A 20,865-nucleotide genomic window follows, 5' to 3' on the forward strand; every position below is an offset into this window, starting at 1 on the left:
GAAAGTTAATTTGGAATAAAATATTTTTTTTTAAATATTATTTCAATAGTTTTTATTACCTACGATTTACGTTTTAAACACATTTTTTTTTTAAAGTTAATATTATATTAAAGATTTATTGCGGTACGTTATCATCGGAAGCGCCTCTCGTTGGGCGTGCATGTCAAAATCAAAACAAACAAACTGATTGCGTAAACAACAGCTGCAATGAGGATAGTGAATATTTTCAGAAATATTTGTTAATCATGAGTAAAAGTGTGTTCACATTAGCAATTTTTAAACCTCATTTGTTGAAAAACCCCATCGCCTATCGTACGGCCGAAGGAATCATCGAATCATGCGGTATTCGGATAGTGCAGCGGAAACAGCTTCAGCTGACAGAATCACAAGCTCGGCAGTTCTACCAGGACCATGAGGGGAAGTTCTTCTACCGTCGGCTTATTTCGCTGATGACGAGGTAAGTTATGAAATTAATTTTTTTTCTTATAAATTACTGAAAGGTAATTAATTGTTGTTTTTTTCAATATTTAAGCGGACCCCTAGAGGTGTTGGTCCTGTCCGGTGAGAATGTTATAGCTCGGTGGCGAGAACTGATGGGCCCTACCAAAGTTTTCAAGGCTGTTTACTCGAACCCAGAGTGTGTTCGAAGTTTATGCGGGTTATCAGATACGCGAAACGCTAGCCACGGTTCAGGTAAGTTCGCAAACTGCTCTTATTAATTTTTAACAAAAGATCTAATACCGACCTTATAATTATCTAAAAACTTTAGAATCCCTCTAGCTTGGCACAAAAATATTTATTCAATCAATTCTTGAAGTGTAACATTGTTCTTCAGGACCGTAAATGAAAAAAATGATTCTGTTTCATTATGAAAATGGATAGAAACAAATGTATTTTGCAGAAGTAAAGGGGCAAACAATTGACTTGCAAGCTTTTTTCAGAGATACAAATGGCATACTCGAGCAAACGGCTTTGGTTTTTAACATATAGGGAGCTTTTAATATTTTCTTAATACCTTTTTTTTGTCAGACAAACTGATACCCGTGGGCAGCCAAGTGGGTCATGTCGAACTTCGAAAATCAACCATATACATTTTGTAGTTTCAACAAAAAAAAAGACCTGTGCAAAATTTAAGCTCAAACGGACTTGATTTAGGGGTGCCCCAAGCGCCCAAGTTATCGGTTTTTTTACACTTAAAAATCCTCGAAGGGGAGATCAAAGGAAATCGAAGAAATCAAAATATTATTTTTTTCATGCCAATGACTTAAAAATGCTTGAAATGTCGAGATTGTTAGAGGTGCTTTTTGATAAATAAGAACAACTGTTCTGATGAATGGTACAAAGTAGAATGATTTATTTTCTAATTATTTTGATGTACTCCATCACTCCTCCTCAGCACATGTTGGTTGGAGTCCCATCTTCCCTCGAAGTTATTCCAAACGGACCCGGTTCAACGGTTTCGTCAAGATGTCCACCAGCATCAGTTCTGTTGGGCAATACTCAAGAAAGATCACATTTCCTTCCGCCAAGTTGGTGGTACTTGGTTTCCGGACTTTTTTTCACTACTTCCGGTTACCAATTTGATGCAGCTCTGAAGGTCTTCCTTAATTCGAGTTGAACTTTTCACCTTGTAGAGTCGCTCGATGATAAGTGTTGTGATTATCTACATCAATAACAAATATTAGTTTAGGTAAAATCAAAGACGGCATTGGGAAAGAGGAGGGAAGAGACAGTTTTTAGGAGTGAAAACGTGAAAATTAGAAGCTGAGTAATTTGATAAAAGAATAAGCGTTTCCAAATCGGGAAATGTTTTAACTGAACCCTACACACCTGTTCCCCGACATCAAGAGGCAGTTTCCGCAACCACAGTAGTTCCTGGCAGCATTGAGCAAGGGATATGTATTCCGCTTCGGTTGAAGAAAGAGCCACGCGTGTTTGTTTCTTGGCTCCCCATAGAATGGTACCGTCACCCAGCCTGAATTGGTAATCTGAGTTGGATTTTCGGTCTTGCACCATGCTTGTCCAGTCTGCGTCGGCATATCCTTCTAATCCATCTGAGTCACCTCCCAGATGAAGCTTGAGTTCCACGGTTTCCTTGAGGTACTGCAGGGCTCACTTCCAAAAATCGATGCACAAATCCCGATGTCTGGTCGCGTGTTCACCGCTAGATACAGCAAACTTCCAACGAAGCTCTGATGTTGGTCGGAATTGGGAAGATCTTCCATCTCCTCCTTTTGTTTTCTGTAGCTGGGATCCATCGGGATCCGTGAACCTTTCGCATCGCTCAGGTTGAACCTCTCCAGCAGCTTCCCGATGTATGCCTTTTGACCCAGATCGAAACCTTCCCTTGATCGGACCACCTGGATACCAAGGAACTGCTTGCTATCTCCAAGCGACGTTAGCTGGAAATTCGTCTCCAAATAGTTTTGAAGACCTGTTGATACTCGGCTTCGCTGGATGTTGCGACCAACATACCGTCCACATATACGATGATGCAGCCCAGCTTCCCGTTTTGATCCCGAACATAGAGGCACGGATCCGCTTCCGACGGTTTGAATCCAGCTTTCCTCACAACATCGTCCAGCTTGAGGTTCCACATTCGTGCCGACTGCTTTAGACCTAAAGACTTTTAAGCAGATGGCACATCTCTCTCTTTGCAGCAGAGACACCAGGCGGGGGCTTCTTGTAGATGGTTTCATCTAAATCTCCGTTTAGATAGGCCGTCTTCACGTTCACGTGTTTCACCAGTCTTCCACAACGAGCAACAATGGTCATCAGTAAGCGTAATGTAGCTTGCTTAACTACCGTAGCAAAAAACTCATCGTAATCCAAGCTTTGGCGTTGATTGAAACCTTGTGCCACAAAACGAGCCTTGCAACGGATCGTCCTTCCGAATTCGTCTTCCTTTCTCTTGAAGATCCATCGACAACCAATGAACTTTTTTCCGGGAGGTAACGCGGCAAGTTCTCAGACACCGTTCTGATGTAGTGATTTGAGTTCGTCGGATATGGTTGTTTCCCAGAGTTCTCTGTTCGGACAACCCAAGGCTTCCTGATAGTTCTTGGAATCAGTCGATGATTATCTTGAGCGACCACAACTCCAAACCGCTTCGGTAGGATACCCTTTGTTGATCGTTCGGAACGTCGCTTTCTGCTGTTACAACTTTTTCAGTAGATTTGCGGTTCCTCCGCAAGATCGAGTGGCTTCATCTGAACGTCGAGTAGCTCCTCCGGAATTTGGCCATTCTCGTCAGCAAGTGGATCATCATCGACGCCATCAGTATAACCAAATCCTCGGAAATCGTTGTATTCATCAATGCGATGTTCTACGGTGCCAATCAGATTGAGGACCATCGGTGGCAGCTCTTGGACCTCGGTTTTTTTCAGATTTCAGCCTCTTCGAAGAAGCATCTTGTGGCGTATGGATCCGGTCATCTCTGTTGAAGACCACCTTTTTAGTTTTCCTGTTGATGAAACGCCATGCTTTGTCCTGCTGAGAGTAGCCAACAAATGTTAACTTCTTCGTTTTGGTCTCCAATTTTAATCTGATTTCTTTCGGTATCAACACAAAAGAATCAGTACCAAAAACTTGTAGATGTTCCACATCAGGCTTGCTTCCATGCCACAGTTCATATGGCGTCTCACGAATCGATTTTGTTGGTAACCTGTTCTGGAGATAATTGGCCGTGTTGATGGCCTCACCCCAGTAGCGGTACTCCATGTCAGCTTCCAGGAGCATACACCTCGCCATCTCGACCAGCGAACGATTCTTTCGCTCCGCGAAACCGTTCTGTTGAGGAGTGTATGCCGTTGTAAGCAGCTGAAGGATTCGCTTCTGAGGAACTTAGCCAACGCTCACCTTCTGTACTCGCCACCTTGATTGGACCTGATCATTTTCGGCGGCCGGCCAAATTGCGTCTTCATCTCCCAGACAAATATTGGACAGCTTCCAACGTTCCAGACTTATGCTAAGAAAATACAGAAGAATGTAGGGACTCTAATCGTATGTAAGAGTAAAGGCAGAAACACAATACAGCGTCGGTCGTCGCGTCACGTCAGCGGTCTCTTGACGCTAAATTGTGATGCAAAAATCGTCGGGTGCGTCGCGTCCGCGTTTTAGTACTTATCGACAGCGTTGACCGCTGACGTGACGCGACGACCGACGCTGTATTGTGTTTCTGCCTTAAGGAAGTACCGTCGTCCTGCAGGCGTCGCCGTCTTCATTTGACTATTTTTAGAAATGGTGAAACCGTCTTGATTGAAGAATACCTCGACTCCTTTCTGCACAAGCTTGCCAGGTTCATACGGAAATCAGGAACGTAGAGGATCTCGCCCAACGTCATAGTATTTTCGGTACCTTTGCCAACTCCTTCGACCACTGCTTGTTTGTCATCAGCAACCGTCACCGTCCTCGGAATTCTTCGGTACGATTCCATCTCTTGGAACAGATTCTTATCGTGCAAGCTTGCACCCGAATCGATGATCCAATTCCGGACACCTCGAACGGACCAGATTCACCGCAGAAGGAGCAAACAATGTCTTGATTGCCACAACTTTTGGTCTGCACCTTCAGGACCGATGGACCAATCGTAACAGCTTCAGGCCGTTTATGGACCTCGTTGATAATCCTGTCATTTACCAAAGCCAGTGTCAACTATTCAGCTATTCCATTCTCCAACGTCGTCGACAGGGCATCGAAGTTACTCAGTAGGCTATACGGAAAACCAAAATCACCTGGAGATCGTTCCAGCATTCGTTAACTTCTCAAAAAGGCCCTCGAACTCGAGTTAGTGCTCCTCGACGTCGTTACCTTCTTCATATTTCAGGTCGCAAATCTTCTTCAAGATGTGGACCTTGGAACTAAGGATCTTAGTTTCGTGTTGCCGCTTGAGGTTCTCCTATACATCCTTCGCCGTGGTAGTATTCCGGATGTGCCCGTGTTGGCTGCGGCTCAGCAGCAACCCAATCTCCGCCCGTGCTCAGAGCAACATTTCGATTGTCGGCAGCAGCTTCCGGTTTCACCCCTGGCGAAATGTACCTCCAGAGACCTTCCCTCACCAGCAGGAACTCGACCTCCAACTTCTAGGAGTCGTCGTTATCATTAGTGAGCTTCGCTATTCCACTTCTTTCCATTTCAACTTCCTTCAAAGCGCAAACCCATAACCTGTTAGAGGTCCTTTTTGATAAATAATAACAACTGTTCTGTTGAATGGTACAAAGTAGAATGATTAATTTTCTAATTCTAATTTTATACCTCCATCTGACGTGTGGTTTATTCAACCTCGGGAAAAACTGGTGGACTTTTGAATTAATAAACGAACACAATGACAGCAGTTAGGGCAAAACTCGTGGATAACTAGGTTGCCACTGCTAATAAACGAAAACACTAATAGATGTACACTGAGGTTTTTTTACGCGGTTTTTTTTACACGGTATTTTTACGCGACTTTTTTTAGGCGGATATTTGAATTAACGCGGTTTTTTTTACGCGGATTTTCGAATTAACACGTTTTTATTTACACGGATTTTGCAAATTAACACGGTTTTTGCGAGAAAATATTCGAAGACTTTTTCAAAGGAAAACACTTAGAATCTGTTTGTAGTTGAGACCTGTATGAGACCGGAGATCAGAGACACGAAACATGAGACCCGAGGCATGAGACCTGAGACTTGAGACCTGAAATATGAGACTCGAGATCTGAGACATGAGGCATGAGACATGAGACCTGAGACATGAGACATGAGTCGATCTGAATTCCACAATGTCAAATAAGCCTCACTATATTCCACTATTCTATTTATCTAATTGAGTTTAATATTATCTTAAAAAAATAAACGCTCTTTGTACGCAAATTTGTAAATAATCTTGGTTCTTACGCTTTTTTTTAAGTAACGTGGATTTTTTCTACGCGGTACGAAACACCCGCGTAAAAAAACCTCAGTGTACTCCAGTAGAGATCTGGTGTTATCTCGAAAAGTTCTCTAAAGTTGCACAGGCCAGTGAGATTTTTGGCCAAAATAAACAAATGATATTCGAGGGGTGGAGGACGGTTGTATGCAGCAAATAAGTCCACAATCCATTTTCCCTATCGTTTCTCCTTTTAACGTATTTTTCTACAGATGTGTACGTTCCCTTTTATTGGCTGATTTTTGAAGAGATTAAAATTTACAACAAAACCATGAAATGCGTGAACTTTAACGTAAGAAGGAAAATTTTCCTTTTTACATTAAAGTGCACATATTCGTTATAAAGATCGTAGAGATTCCGGTATTACTGTTTTTAATATGAAAAAAATTAAGTAGGTAGGTACTTTAAGTCAACTCTAAACAAAACTGGAATGCAACATTGTTAAAATTGCCTTAAAAAGGCTGATTCAAAACACCGACAAATAATCACCTCGCCTCTTTGTAATTTTGCCATAATACGACAAATTTAATTTTGTGCCTTTCCCTCTGTTCCAGATTCTGAATCCTCGTTCCACACGGAGGCGGCAATTTTCTTTCCAAATCAACACTTTGGCCAACAACCAAATTAGAGACACAAGGATGATTGGCGATAGCATTTCTGCTCCCGGCTTATTGGCGGTGATATTATGCATTTCGGATGGATGGATGATGGTTAGTTAAGTTTAGTTTTACCGGTAAGTATCAATTATGAGGAGGAACAACAACAAAACAACAATAATATAAACGGAAAGACGTTGTTGTGCAACATAGTCATTTACTTCCTCTGCCTTTGGTAGCAGCCAAGAAACGCTGAACGTTTGTTTTTAAGTATCACCTCCCTTAGGGTTATTTTTTATAACGTTGTCGTACACACGACATGACAATGTGTAATTTAACACTTTTTGCAATGTTCGATGCTGCCATTTAGCTGTGTGATTAATTTAGCCTCGCAATGGTTCCCCGAAATACGCTACGTGAGCTGAATGAATTTGTCACAATAAACTGCGATGTTCTCATTTTACAACTTTTACAAGCAACAATTTCTTTTAATTGATGACTGTATTAGTAAGTCGCAAATAAGGTAATAAGGAACATCTCAATCGTCGGTATTAAAGTATTCAAATTAACGTTGAGGCGAGCCATTTGTCATATTATTAATTCCAATGACCTACTCAAGAACCGTAGAGCAAACATGGACGTTGAAGTAGACCTCGAGTAGAACAATCCAAAAGTTTGAAAAAGCAGCTCGCGCGCGTGCTAATCCTGCCCTCCTCGTTTAGTAGGTAGGTAGTGGCGCGATTATTATAGCAACTCACTCGTCGAATAATCTGTGCGCACATGCGACGGACAAGTTGGGCTACCGTCTCTCGGAGATCCAAAGACCCCGCACGGCAAACTTGATAGACCCATCAGCAGCGCACATGTTTTAGCACACAGCCTATGGCCTATGGCTAGGCTCGCGCTCTCTACTCTCTAATAGTGGTAGGATGATAAATGCTGAATCGTTGCTGAACCAATGGCCGTCCGTCCATCGATTGACCCGTGCCCGATCAAGTTTTGGTGCGGCTTTGTTGGTTCGGTCGGTTTTCTCGCGTGCCTCCCATCAGCTAATGCCATAATATATTATATTGTACCACACTCACAGTGGACTGGACACACGCGCGGTCTGAACTGGCCCGGGCCCTCCTCTTCTTCTCCGGCCCACACTTGGTTGTGTTCGTTATCGCAGATCGACGGTGGCGCGGCGCGGCGCGGTGGCCATTTGGATGGAAGTGGCTCCCACCAATCTCGGGACACACCGTGCTTCGAAGCACAGCACAAGCCGTTCGGTCGAAATGTGGAGAGGTCTGTGCTCGTCTACAACAGAATTGCCTTTTTATGATTAGCGTTCGATTTCAGAAAACCGTTCAATTTAGTAAGTTTGATTTCTGATTGCAAATTCAATTCAACAACTTTAAAAAACGTATTTTTTAAACAAAAAAAAACAAAGAAATAAAAACTAAGAACTCCTTCCTTCGAATATCAATATGTACTTCCTTGATTCTGAAACTGAAAAAAAAATCGAAAGCAAATAAATAAAAAAAATTAAAACTAAAAATATTTATTAAAATCCTAAATAAAAAATCCAACATATTTAAAAATTATGATTTGACAAACTACAATAAAAAATAAAATCAATAAAAACCATAGAAAACATAAGCAAACCACAATAAAAAATAAAAACCATAAAAAACATAAGCAAACACAGAAATGAAATTAAACATCTAATAAAAGCAAAAATAAGAAAAAATCAGACATCAAAACAATTAAAAAAAAAAACGAGAAAGAAGAAAAACCGTTCATTAAGAAATCAAATTACAAATCAAACAAAATAATAAACATTTTGAATTCGACGAGATTTGAAGCTTAGTTAATGCGATTTATTAAGAAGAAGCAAAAAATAGAAGTTTAAATTCAGCCACAGTATTGGGGTAGGATCAATTTATGACTTCTACTAAATAATCAAAACACGAAAATTAAACATTAAAATTAAAAAAAAATTAAAACATGAAAACAACAATGAAATTGAATTAAAAACGGAAAAAACGAATAATAAAATAGGCTAATTTAAGTTAAAAAACAACGCTTAAATATCAAAATTAAAGCAAACAAACAGACAAAATTAAACACTAAAAATGAAAAAAAAGCTATAAAAAAAAATTTAACACTATAGAAAAAAGAAGAAATGAAGAAATAAAACAAAAGCAATGAGAAAATACAAAAAAAAGAAATGGAAAACTAAATAAAGAAATGAAAAACTAAAAAAAGAAATAAAAACTAAATAAAAGAATTGAAAAAAAAATAAAAAACTAAATAAAGAGATGAAAAAAAAAACTGAATAAGGAAATAAGAGAAAAGAAATGAAAAACTTAAAAAAAAGGAGTAAAATACTTTAAAAAAAGTGAAAAATAAAAAAAGCAATGAAACAATAAAAAAAAGGAATGAAAATTCAAAAAAAACCAAATAAAAAATTTCAGAAAAGGAAAAAATTAAAAATATAAATGTGAAAATAAAAAAAAGAATGAAAAAAATTAAAAATGAATTAAAAATGGAAAAATAAAAAATAATAATTGAAGGCAATGAAAAAAACAAAAATAAAAAAAGGAAATGAAAAAATAAAAAAAGAAATTTAAAAAAAGAAAGAATAAAGAAAAATTAAAATGGAAATAAAAATATTTAAAAATAAAAAAAGAAACAAAAATCAAAGTAAAAAGAATCATTATTTTTAAATGAAGAAAAAAAGAGAAATTTTTTAAAAGAATAAAAGGATTTAAAAAAAAAATAAATGAAAAAAATATGAAAAAATACAGAAATGTAAATAATGCGAAAGTAAAAAGAAACAAAAACAAAATAAATGAGAAAAATAATGAAAAAACACAAAAATAAATGAAAAAGTTTAAAAATAAATAAAAATAGAAATGTTTAAAAATATTTAAAATCAAAATATAAAAACATTAAAAAAAGAAAAAAAAAACAGAAAAATAGAAAAATTAAAGAAATGAAAAAAAAACAAGAAAAGAAATAAAAAAATGAAAAAAAACAAGAAAAGAAATAAAAAAATGAAAAAAAACACCAAAAATGTAAAAATAAATAAAAACACAAAAAAAAACAATTAAAAAAATAGGATACTAAAAAACAGAAATGAGATAGTAAAACAAAAATGGGATTATAAAATACAGAAATTGGATTATGAAAAAACAGAAATGAAAAATAGAAAAGAAATGAGAAAATAACTAACAAAAATCATAAAACATAAAAAAAAATAAAAAAAAATAAAAAAAATAGAAAAAAAAATAAAAAAAAAATAGAAAAAAAAATAAATAAACAAATAAAACAAAAAAAATATAAAAAAATATAAGAAACATATGTAACAAATATGTAATAAAAAAAGAAATGAAAAAAAAAACAATAATAAAAAAAAAAATGAGGAAAAATAATAAAAAAAATTTAAAATAATAATAAAAAAAAAAATAAAAAAAGAATTTAAAAAAAATAAAAAAAGAATTAAAAAAAAATTTAAAAAAAATAAAAAAAAATAAAAATAAAAGAAATATAAAAAAAAATTAAAAAATAAAAACAAAATATAGAAAAATTAAATAAAAAAAAAATATATAAAAAATTAAATAAAAAAACAAACGACAGAATTAAAAAAAAAAAAGAAATTATAAACATAATGAAAAACATAATAAAAAGAAAAACTAAAACAAAAAATGAAAAAAAAAACAAATGGAAAAATAAATAATTTGAAAAAAAAAATTAGAATGGAAATTCAAATGGAGAAAATAAATAAAAGAAATGAAAAAATAGAAACGAAACAAAAGAAATTAAAAACAATAAAAAGAAATCAAGAAAAAAGAAAAACGAAATTAAGAAAAAGAAGTTTTAAAATATGTAATAAAAAAAGAAATGAAAAAAAAACAATAATAAAAAAATAATGAGGAAAAATAATAAAAAAATTTAAAATAATAAAAAAAATAAAAATAAAAAAAAATAAAAAAAGAAATTAAAAAAAAAATAATTAAAGAAAGAAATAAAAAAAAAAGAAAAAAGCAATAGGAAAAGAGAAATTCAAAAAAATTAAAGAAAAATGTTAAAAAATAAAAAAGAAATGAAAAAAAAACGAATGAAACAAAACATAATTAAAGGAAATGAAAAAAAAAATTAAAAAAGAAATAAAAAATCATAATAAAAAATAAATGAGAAAAAATATAAAAAAGAAATGAAAAAATAAATAAAAAAGAAATGAAAAAAAGAAATGAAAAAAAAAATTAAAAAGAAATGAAAAAAAAATAAATATATGTTAAAAAAAAAGTGAAAAAGAAATAAATGAATAAAATTAAAAAAGAAGTTAAAAAAATTTTAAAATTGAAATAATTAAATAAAAAATAAAATAAAACAAATTAAAAAAAAGATTTAAAAAAAAAAATTAAAAAATATAAAAAAAATTAGAAAAAAAAAGAGAAAGTTGAAAAAGAAATAAAAAAGGAATGAAAAAAATAAGGAATTAAAAAAATTTAAAACATTTGAAAAAAATATGAATTTTTTTTCAAAAGAAATTAAAAAAAGGAATGAAGAAAAAATAAAAAAAGAAATAAAAAATGAAAAGATTACAAAAAAAAAAATGAAAAAAAGAAAACATAAAAAATAAAATGAAGAATAGAAAAAAGAAATGAATAAATTAATAAAAGAAATGAAAAAAAATGAAAAAAATAAATGAAAAATGAATAAAAAATATGAAAAAAAATTAAATGATTATAAAAGGAAATTAAAAAAATAAGAAATGAAAACGAAAGAAATGAGGAAAAAGAATTAGCAAACTAAATATGTTGAAAAATGAAATAAAAAAAAATAAAGAAAAAGTCGAAAAAATATAATGATAGAAATAAAAAAAAGGAATGAAAAATAGTTATAAAAAAAAATTGAAATGAAGAGTTTTTTTTGTTCCTCATGGGCCTACTACCTAGCAGTGGTAGATACAGATAGAATTGTAGCTCCCACCTCACAATAGTAGGCCTAGCGTGGTTCGCTCCACAAGAGGAAAACTTGCAGTGCGAACGAAGTTCGTAAGCCCAAATCGGCAAAGAAGATGTATGATATTTAATATGTTTAATATTTGATTCTGGTTTTGGAACCTTACATCTCACGTTGAAACTGGAAAATAGAATCCAGTTTCAACGTGACAATTTTCTGTCTTGCTTTATCACTGGCTCGAAATTTTTAACATAACAAAATTTAAATGTTCGATGAACTTCTTCTGATCACAGAAAAAGTATTCAAAATCAGAATTCAAATTCAGGACTCAAATTCAAACTCGTAGGAAAAAGCATCTGCCGGTGGCTAAGTAGGTACTTATGCCTCATTCGACACCAGGTGACGGTACAGAGTTGACGTCGCGATCGCGAACGCTCCCACGGTCGGAATGGACGAAAATACGCGACCTGATCAACCTTCCTCCAACCAACCTGCCCACCTACTTACCCGGGGCCTCGATCGAGCTCGCGCGGTGGCCACTCCACCTCTCGACTTGAGCTTGGTCCACCACAGCGATCGAAGCGGTTGGTGATGAGGCGATGTTATTGAGTCAAAAAGCATGCCAAACACGCTTCCAATATAAACGTATTCATAATAGCGTCTCGTTTCGCTTCGTTCGATGGTTCCCATCTCAGTTTGACTTCAGCCCGTGCCTCTCTTTGGGGACCCCGCGCATTTTGGCCGCTGCTGGTCGATCTGTTTGGGGCTCGTGGGATGTTTGGAGTTGTCCGGGTTTGGCTTGGCTGCTGCTGCGACGTGACACTCCAAAGCATGCGGTTGTTGGGGTGGGTTTGGAGGAGTCTTTTGGATTCTTTCGCCTCCGTTCGCTGTTCTCTTGGGGGATTTTTTTACTCTTTTCGTTGAAGCAATATGCCATCACAAAGAAAGGCGAGGCTTTGGCACGGGCTAGGTTTTTAATAACGTCAACAGCCAGTGTATTAGGCATTGATATGAAAATCTTGTTTCATTTATTGCAGGTAGGTAGGTTGGTTTTCTGCCTCAGTTTGGGTTCAGCAAATGTGACGAATCGTAGTTCTTTTGATTTAATATGTTTTTATAGCTTCATAATTTATTCTATTGAAATGTTAAATTATTTTTATATTCGGTTGAATTAAGTTGCCGTTTCACCTATCATACTAGCATAAAACCAGTTAATTTTCTATATTCGTGTCCGATGTGTTAAGATTAGACTAATTCGAACAAATTTAAATTTGATCAAAAATATGAAACAAGGAAAAATTGTACAGTGAAATGCAATTTAAAGGAATCTGTTTAAAAAAATGAATGTTTTGAATCAAAATTAGTTTTATTATATTTCAAAAATCTGATTTTCTCTGCGTGTAATGACATGACAACATGACAAAACAACTTAGTGACTATATGACAAAACGACACAAATGACCAAAATTACAAACATGAAATTATCAAATATCAAAAACGAAAAAAATTACAAAAATGACAAACAAACATGACATGACAAAATGACACAAAAATGACTCCGACGAAATTCAGATTATGAAGTAAAGAGAACATTATCGTAAGATTTGAATTACCGTCAAATGGGGCATCATGCAACAGCAGGGTTAGAAGCAACATTTGCATACCATAACACCTATTTATTTATTTATTTTTTTTAATTTTTGATTCTTATTGAAAATTAAAAAAATCGAGCTTGATCTTCAAATTTTTACATTTTTTTGATGCCTTAAAAAACTTTACCCAATATGACGTGTTTTTCGCACAGCTCAGGGAATTTAGCAAGAGGAAAAGCGAATGATTTTTCAGCTAGAACGGAGGAAATAAAAAACGCGTCTGACTTGCACAACGGTTAGATTTATTCTGATCCTTTTCAAATGGGCAGTGGTGCCAATAGATTTATAGCAAGGATATAATATTATGGAAACAGGGGTGTATTCAAGGGCACATTAAATTTTCAATTGTTCATTCACCCCCCGTTGAGTCTCGCCTTCGAGATCAACCGGAAGTAAGGCTATTTTCGTAACTGCTCTCTTGAACTCGCTGCCACTAGCGGTGCGGACCGTCACCACTCTCACGATGTTGTCTTCGCCGGGATGAAGAATCTCGATGCGTCCAAGTCGCCACTGCTGGGGTGGGAGGTTCTCCTCAACCAGTAAAACAAGATCACCCTTTGTGAACTTTCGAACGCCATCGCTCCACTTTTGACGACTTTGCAAATGATGCAAATATTCACGGGACCACCTTCGCCAGAAATGCTCCTGCATGTACTTCACGTGTTGCCACCTATTCAAACGACCGACTTTTTCCTCCATAAGCGACGACTCGGGTAAGGCCAGTAGAGAACGTCCAATCAGGAAATGCGAAGGAGTTAACGCTGCTGCATCACAAGGATCGTCTGACATCGGGCAAAGAGGTCTTGAGTTGAGTATTGCTTCTGTGCGGACCAGGAAAGTAAGCATCTCCTCATATGTTAATCTTGTTTCTCCAACTACTCGCTTGAGATGATACTTCATCGATTTGACGCCAGCTTCCCATATTCCGCCAAAGTGAGGGCTTCTGGGTGGAATAAAATGCCATTTAAGTCCACGAGTTGCACAAAATTCTTGTAATTTGGCACGGTGTAATTCGTCTTCAAATAATTTCCTCATGTCGGCTAATTCATTATTAGCGCCGACGAAAGATGTTCCATTGTCTGTGAAAATATCACTTGGTAATCCACGGCGGCCCACAAATCGATTCAAGCAGGCTATGAAATTTTCGGTAGTCAAATTTGTAACCAGCTCAAAATGGATTGCTTTCACCGTCATACAAATAAACACAACGACGTACGCCTTGTAAGTGTTTCTTCCTCTGGTTCCGAAGGTCAAAGTAAATGGTCCAGCGTAATCGATCCCAACCAGTGAAAACGGTGGTGCTGGATTGACTCGGTGCTTCGGTAAGTCTCCCATAAATTGTCGCTCTGGTCTTGCGCGTAGCTTAGCGCAAACAATGCAGTTCGAAATAATTTTCTTTATTATCTTTTTAGCACGTACGGGCCAGTACCGTTCTCGAACGATGACAAGGAGTCCCGAATGGCCAACATGGAGGTTTTCTTCGTGTAGTTTGCGAACCAGGATTGTTGTCACAAAGTGTTGTTCAGGCAGAAGGATTTGATGCTTCCCATCGTATGGAATAGCAGAATACTTGAGCCGACCACCGACTCGGATGAGCCCGTCGTTTCCAACAAATGGAGCCAAGTTGGATAAATTGTATCGTCTCGTTTGTTTGGATTGGATGTCGCTCAACAAAGTTTGGAATGATTGCTGCTGGACAAGTCGAAGGATAGTTGTTTCGGCTAACATCATTTCATCAGCAGAAATAGGCGCATTGAAAGGATGCGTTCGGGCACCCCGTTTAGCGTAACGCAGTACATACACCCACGCTCTTTGCAATTGTCTGTAATTGCTAAGTCTATCCAGACTGATATGTGGCGATTTGGCTATAATAGTCAGCGCTTTGCGCTTACGAAGTTCGGGTATATTTTGATCATTGATATCAAATGGAAATGGATCTTGCGGTTGCAGTGAAGTTTCCCATAAAGTTGGAGGTCCCTTCCACCACAACTCATTCTCAACCAGCTCGTTAGGGAGAGCACCCCGAGAAATGCAATCAGCGGGGTTAACATTTGTGCGTACATAGCACCATCGAAAATCTTGCGTGAGCTCAACAATTGAAGCAACTCGATTGGATACAAATTGGTTAAGCGACAAAGGAGATTTTTTAAGCCAGCACAATACAATTTGCGAGTCGCTATAAAGAGTCACATTGTGGAATTCAATTTGCATTGCTGACATAACCTTCTGCGTAAGCTCTGCTAAGAGTTTAGCGGCTAATAATTCTAGTCGGGGAATAGTGACTGGCTTCAAGGGGGCAACTCGAGATTTACTTGTCAAAAGATTTACCTGTATGGTTCCGTCGGAGGAGATGCTTTTGATATATATTACCGCACCGTAGGCCTGGCTGGATGCATCGGAATAGCCGTGGAGCTCGATAAGTGTTGGATGGCCCGCTATCACACGTCTTGGTTTGCGCATCTCGTTGATGGTTGGTAGTTGTTGTTGGAAATTTTGCCATTTCATTTGCAGCTCGATGGGCAACTCTTCATCCCAGCCAATTCCCAGTCGCCAAATGTCCTGCATCAGAAGCTTCGCCGTGGTGATGATCGGGCCCAAAAATCCAAGGGGATCGAAGAGTCGACCGATGTCAGACAAAACACTTCGCTTCGTGGTTGAATTACCTTCGGACGGTCGAACGAAAAATCGGAAGAAATCAGCTGTTGGATTCCAGATGAGACCAAGTGTCTTGATCGAATCGTTGACGTCAGAATCGAAACCAATTTGCTTCTCGTGCAAGTCGTTTGGGATTAGTTTTAGCACCTCTGGACTACTGGAACAAAACTTATGGACACCAAAGCCACCTTTGGACAGGAGTTGCGTTAGTTGATTGTAGATGTTGATCACCTCTTCGACCGTTTTGCCACCCGTCAGGAAGTCGTCAATGTAACTATCCATGGAGACGACTCGAGCAGCTGATTCGAATTGTTCGCCATCGTCTGCTGCCAGTTGGAGCAACGCTTGTGTTGCATGATGCGGGGAACTTGCGACACCATAAGTTACCGTTTGCAGCTCGTAGATGGTACGTTCGCCAGCTTGGTTGTACCATAGGATCCGTTGATACTTACAGTCGTCTTGATGAAGTTTGACCTGGCGGTACATTTTCGGGATGTCTGCTGTTAGCGCTACTTGGTGAGTGCAAAATCGGAGCAGAATCGAAACCAGATCGCTTTGCACTGTTGGACCAACCAGGAGAGTGTCGTTTAGCGAGATGCCAGTTGTTGTTTTCGCTGATGCGTCAAATACGACTCGTGTTTTGGTTGTGGAACTGGACTCCTTGAAGACGGCGTGGTGTGGAATGTAGTATCCCTCGTCGATCAAAGCGCTCACCTCTTCCATGTGACCGAGTGCTAGGTATTCGGACATGAACTCGGAATATTGCTCAGCACGAACTGGATTCCGTGCGAGTGAAACCATTAGCCTGTCGAGTCGTTTCTTAGCGTTGCTGTAGGAACCACCAAGCTGGTCCTTGAGATGGTTGAATGGTAAACGTACCTGGTAGCGGCCATCCTCGTCTCTTGTGTGGGTGAGCTTGAAGTGTTCCTGTACAGCAGCTTCAGCAGCGGATAATGTTGATTCGGTTGGCATATTTTCTATTTCCCAAAACTTGACCAGTGTTGCGTTGAGTTCGGTGTCTTTGCGGTTGAGCTGACACACGCGTGGGAGAGGTTTGGGTTTTCTGGGCTGAACGTAACCTGACACCACCCAGCCTAATTCAGTCTCAGCCAGGGTGAGGTTGCTGTTATTGATCTTTATTCGACCATCTCGGACCAAATCGAAAAAGATTTCATTGCCAATAATTAAATCGACCGAGCCCGGGACATGGAAAGTTGGATCGGCAAATGTCAAACCGGTCGGGATTTTCAGTGTTTGCGTGTCTACTTCGAAAAGGGGTAGATTGGTGGATACCGATGGAACGACCAAAAATTCCAGCATGGAGGTGCAATAATCATTCACGCAGGATTGGATGCGTGTCGTGAGCGCATAATTGACACGCGTTTGGATGTCATTCAAGCCACTTACCGGAAGGTCCACTTGTCGCATATTTACCATAAGCTTGGAGGCCAGGTTCTCGCTGATGATGTGACTGTCGGATCCGGAATCGAGAAGCGCTCGACACTGAACAGTGGAGCCACCTTTCCCGACAATCAAGACTTGCGCTGTCGATAGAAGTACCTGCTTTGTGATGGCTCCCAAGTGAGTACACAATGTTGTAGCAGAGTACTTCGTTGATGTGGGTGTTTCAGGGACACTTTCTGGTTCTGGCTTCAAACTGCTGGCTGAGTTGGTGGGATGCAAGAAACTGTGGTGCTTTCGATTGCATCCTTCCACCTTGCACCCTTGCTCCGATGGACACTCGCTGACTCGATGCATCGCTCGCAAACAATTGTAGCAAAGACTGGCCTTTGAGACGACAGCCTTCCTGTCCGACAAATTCATGTGCTGGAACTTGGGACACCGGTAGATAGAATGGTCCTCTTTGCAGCAGGGGCACGATTGCTTTGCAGTTTGGATGAACGATCGTGCTGCTGGCCTCGGAGCGTATGCTGGACGTCTAGCAGGAACTGTTGACTGCTGCCTTGCTGGCTGCTCGGAACGACCTGTGCGCAGCAGAACTCGTCCTCTCTCTCGCAGGAAGTCAACGAATACTTGGAACTCCGGAAGCTCGTTCCTTGGAAGTCTCGTCTCCCACTGCTCTTGGGTTTCCTTGTCCAATTTTTTGTACATCACATTGACGAGTATAAGCTCAGCTAGTCCTTCTGCTGGGAAACTATGACCACGGAGTGCATCGACGTGTTTGGTGCATGTTTCAACCAGCTTAGTTATGCATTGTCCCCGGTTTTCGATGGTGACTTTGGGACAATGCAAAACAGCGTCAATGTGAGTGTCCATAATAAGTCGTCGGTCCTCGTAAGCATTTTCCAGTATTCTCCACGCCAAGTCATAGTCGTTCGTGTTGATGACATCCTGGTCAATTTTATCTTTGACATCGCCGACCAATGAGTTTCGAAGGTGCAGAATTTTCATGGCGGGAGTCTCGTTGGCGTATCGCTGCATTATGCTCTGGAAAAGGCTCTTGAAGCTGAACCAATTTTCCGGGTTGCCATCGAAGACCGGAAACGGAGCGTGCAGTTGTGGAGCGGCAGCTTGCACGTAGACATGTTGCGGGGGAACTGGTCGTGCCATTTCACTGCTGGTCGATGGGAGAGCGGGGGTGAGACAATCAATTTTTGTTTGGAGCGCAACATATAGCTGGTTGTGTAGTGTCTCAAAACGCAGATATTCTTCTTTTTGTTCTTCCCGCTCATCTCTCGGCTTGTTAGCAACGATTTCCATATGTACCTGATCGAAATCCTCTACACATTTTCGGAGCGTCTCTAGGTGGAGCTTAAGTAAGTGGATACTCACAGGTTCAGGTTTGAGGGAGTCATTTATCCGAAGCAGTTTTTCGTAGATCAATTCGCGGCGGTCGAGAAGAATCGTCATTTCCCGAGCCATCTTGCGCTGCTGGTCACGTAAAGCCTGGGCGGTTTTCTGTTCTGCAACAGATGGCAGAATATTCCTCGGAACCTTGCCTGGATTTGCTCGATGAGGAGTTTCCGATTCGGACATTGATTTTGTAGCACTTTTTATTTTGCACCCGCTGGTGGCAATCACTTTTTATTTTTTCCTATTGTAGGAAACACTTTTTTTTCAAATTCAATTCAATTTTGAATTTAGCCAAAATGACCGACAGTTTTTTCACTAGTGCCTTGGGCACGATCACACACTCGGCACCAAGATGGTGGACCGATTTACACTAGTGCCACGTGCACACACACACTACTGTAGTGTCTGAATTTTTACTCGCCAAGATGGCGGACTTTTTCCACTAATGTGCTACGAGCACACACACACTGCTGAAAGTCACGGACTTTTCTTCGCCAAGATGGCGGATCTCTTCACACAATTGTGCTTCGAGCACTTTTCACCAATATGGCGGAATGTCTTTGAACTTGTGCGATGCGCACACACACACACAGTCGCAATTTGGAAGCAACGGATTTTTCCAAAATGGCGTCGAGCCGAAAATTTTCGCACACGGTACGAAATCACTCGCGATAAACTTTTCGATAGCCGGAAATCATTCGAAATTCCTCAGGCTATCCGGATCGATTAGGACCAAAATGTTTTTCGCACAGCTCAGGGAATTTAGCAAGAGGAAAAGCGAATGATTTTTCAGCTAGAACGGAGGAAATAAAAAACGCGTCTGACTTGCACAACGGTTAGATTTATTCTGATCCTTTTCAAATGGGCAGTGGTGCCAATAGATTTATAGCAAGGATATAATATTATGGAAACAGGGGTGTATTCAAGGGCACATTAAATTTTCAATTGTTCATGACGGATTGGCTTAATTATATCCTACATCATCCTACAAACTATATATTGCTTTCATTATCTTATACCAACACTGTTTATATAAAAATATTTTTCTGACAGTTTTTTTTTTTAATAAATATATTTATAATTCATTTACCAGTCCGGGCTAAAATGCATAAAAATGCAAATCAAAGATTCACCTTTCAAATCTCGTTTCAATATGCTGGAATATGATTGTTTTGCCGCAGGCGTTTGTTAATTTTAAAATTTCATTCATCCAAACATAAATTTTTATGATTTCAGCTAGTAGAATTGTTTGGTTTTTTATCCCTAAATGTATGCAGCACACTGATGCTTTTTCCTCAAAAACATTTTTGACATAAAAAAAGAAAAATTTAATTCGACAAAACCCAAAAATTACTGCAATTGGTGCTATACGCCTTATTACATCACAAATATGTCAAAAACTATGAATTATCAAATGGTTTCATTTGAATTTTCATAAAAATAACAAAGTTTGTTGCAGTTTACCTCTTTTTCTAGGTATGGTGAAAATCGCATGTTTTGTAAATCTAATATACATATAAAGATGAGTTGGGCTATATATGTTTGTTTATATATATGCACCTTATACAAATCCACACCGCTTAACCGATCAGCTTGAAATTTGGTACAGTGATGTAAACGGACATGAGAAAGGTCGAGGTAATAATTTTGAGACCCTCCCATCTAAGAAAAGGGACCCTCCCATACAACTTACGTTTTTATTCCCATGAACCAAAAGTCATGGCACCCATTTTGTCAACCGATTTTCGTATCCTTTGGCGGGATTGTTTTCACCATCACCATGGGCCTGGCATTAGAAACGACCATCCAAAGTTCACGTGTACTGGAAAGCAAATCAAAGCTTACTGAGCATAAAAAATTTGAAAGGAGAAATTTTGGCGGGTGTGATTTCAAAGTAGTCGAAGATTCCTTTGAATTCAGCTACAGTATTTGAAAGACCCAAATACTAGTATTTCACTAGCTACTTGCTAGCATCCTCAGTGGGTTATCGACTGAAGCAAGTGTATCATTTCCCTCCCTTAAATTGTCCAAGCTAGGTAGCTCTGAATTATTTGTAGGTAAAAAGAACCTTCGAATGCTCGGCAAATGTGCCGTTGTCAGTTTCTTGGGCCTACCTACCCTTTTCTGGGTGTTGTCAGGTAGATTATTATTGTTACCCGCCCTATTTTGGGCGTTGTCAGGTAAATTATATTTCTTCTTACCTAAGAACTTGAACAGCCAACTATGACCTGGTCCGTTGTCTCCGTTCAACAGATTAGCTGAATTTTGATTGAAAATTTCCATACTTT

The 20,865-nt window shown here is 38.3% G+C and overlaps 2 protein-coding genes across 2 annotated transcripts; one reads left to right on the forward strand and one right to left on the reverse strand.

The window, feature by feature from the left end:
• Window positions 1–172: 172 nt before the first annotated feature.
• LOC129749363 (nucleoside diphosphate kinase 6) lies at window positions 173–6,753 on the forward strand. The gene is made up of 3 exons (XM_055744323.1): window positions 173–457; window positions 533–693; window positions 6,462–6,753. The coding sequence occupies exons 1-3, from the start codon at window positions 246–248 to the stop codon at window positions 6,533–6,535; spliced, it is 447 nt and encodes a 148-aa protein (XP_055600298.1). The 5' UTR covers window positions 173–245; the 3' UTR covers window positions 6,536–6,753.
• A 6,688-nt stretch (window positions 6,754–13,441) lies between these two features.
• On the reverse strand, window positions 13,442–18,760 carry LOC129743526 (uncharacterized). Its single transcript, XM_055735564.1, has one exon. The coding sequence runs from the start codon at window positions 18,758–18,760 to the stop codon at window positions 13,442–13,444; it is 5,319 nt and encodes a 1,772-aa protein (XP_055591539.1).
• Window positions 18,761–20,865: the final 2,105 nt, after the last annotated feature.

Source organism: Uranotaenia lowii, chromosome 2 (genome assembly GCF_029784155.1).
Source record: "Uranotaenia lowii strain MFRU-FL chromosome 2, ASM2978415v1, whole genome shotgun sequence".
Lineage (NCBI taxonomy): Eukaryota > Metazoa > Arthropoda > Insecta > Diptera > Culicidae > Uranotaenia > Uranotaenia lowii.

Excerpts from the sequence above, each read along its gene's own strand:
- LOC129749363 (XM_055744323.1), top strand. The coding sequence starts at position 246 with ATGAGTAAAAGTGTGTTCACATTAGCAATTTTTAAACCTCATTTGTTG. Across the intron at positions 458-532 it reads CTTATTTCGCTGATGACGAG|CGGACCCCTAGAGGTGTTGG; the intron begins GTAAGTTATGAA and ends TCAATATTTAAG. Across the intron at positions 694-6,461 it reads AAACGCTAGCCACGGTTCAG|ATTCTGAATCCTCGTTCCAC; the intron begins GTAAGTTCGCAA and ends CCTCTGTTCCAG.
- LOC129743526 (XM_055735564.1), bottom strand. The coding sequence starts at position 18,760 with ATGTCCGAATCGGAAACTCCTCATCGAGCAAATCCAGGCAAGGTTCCG.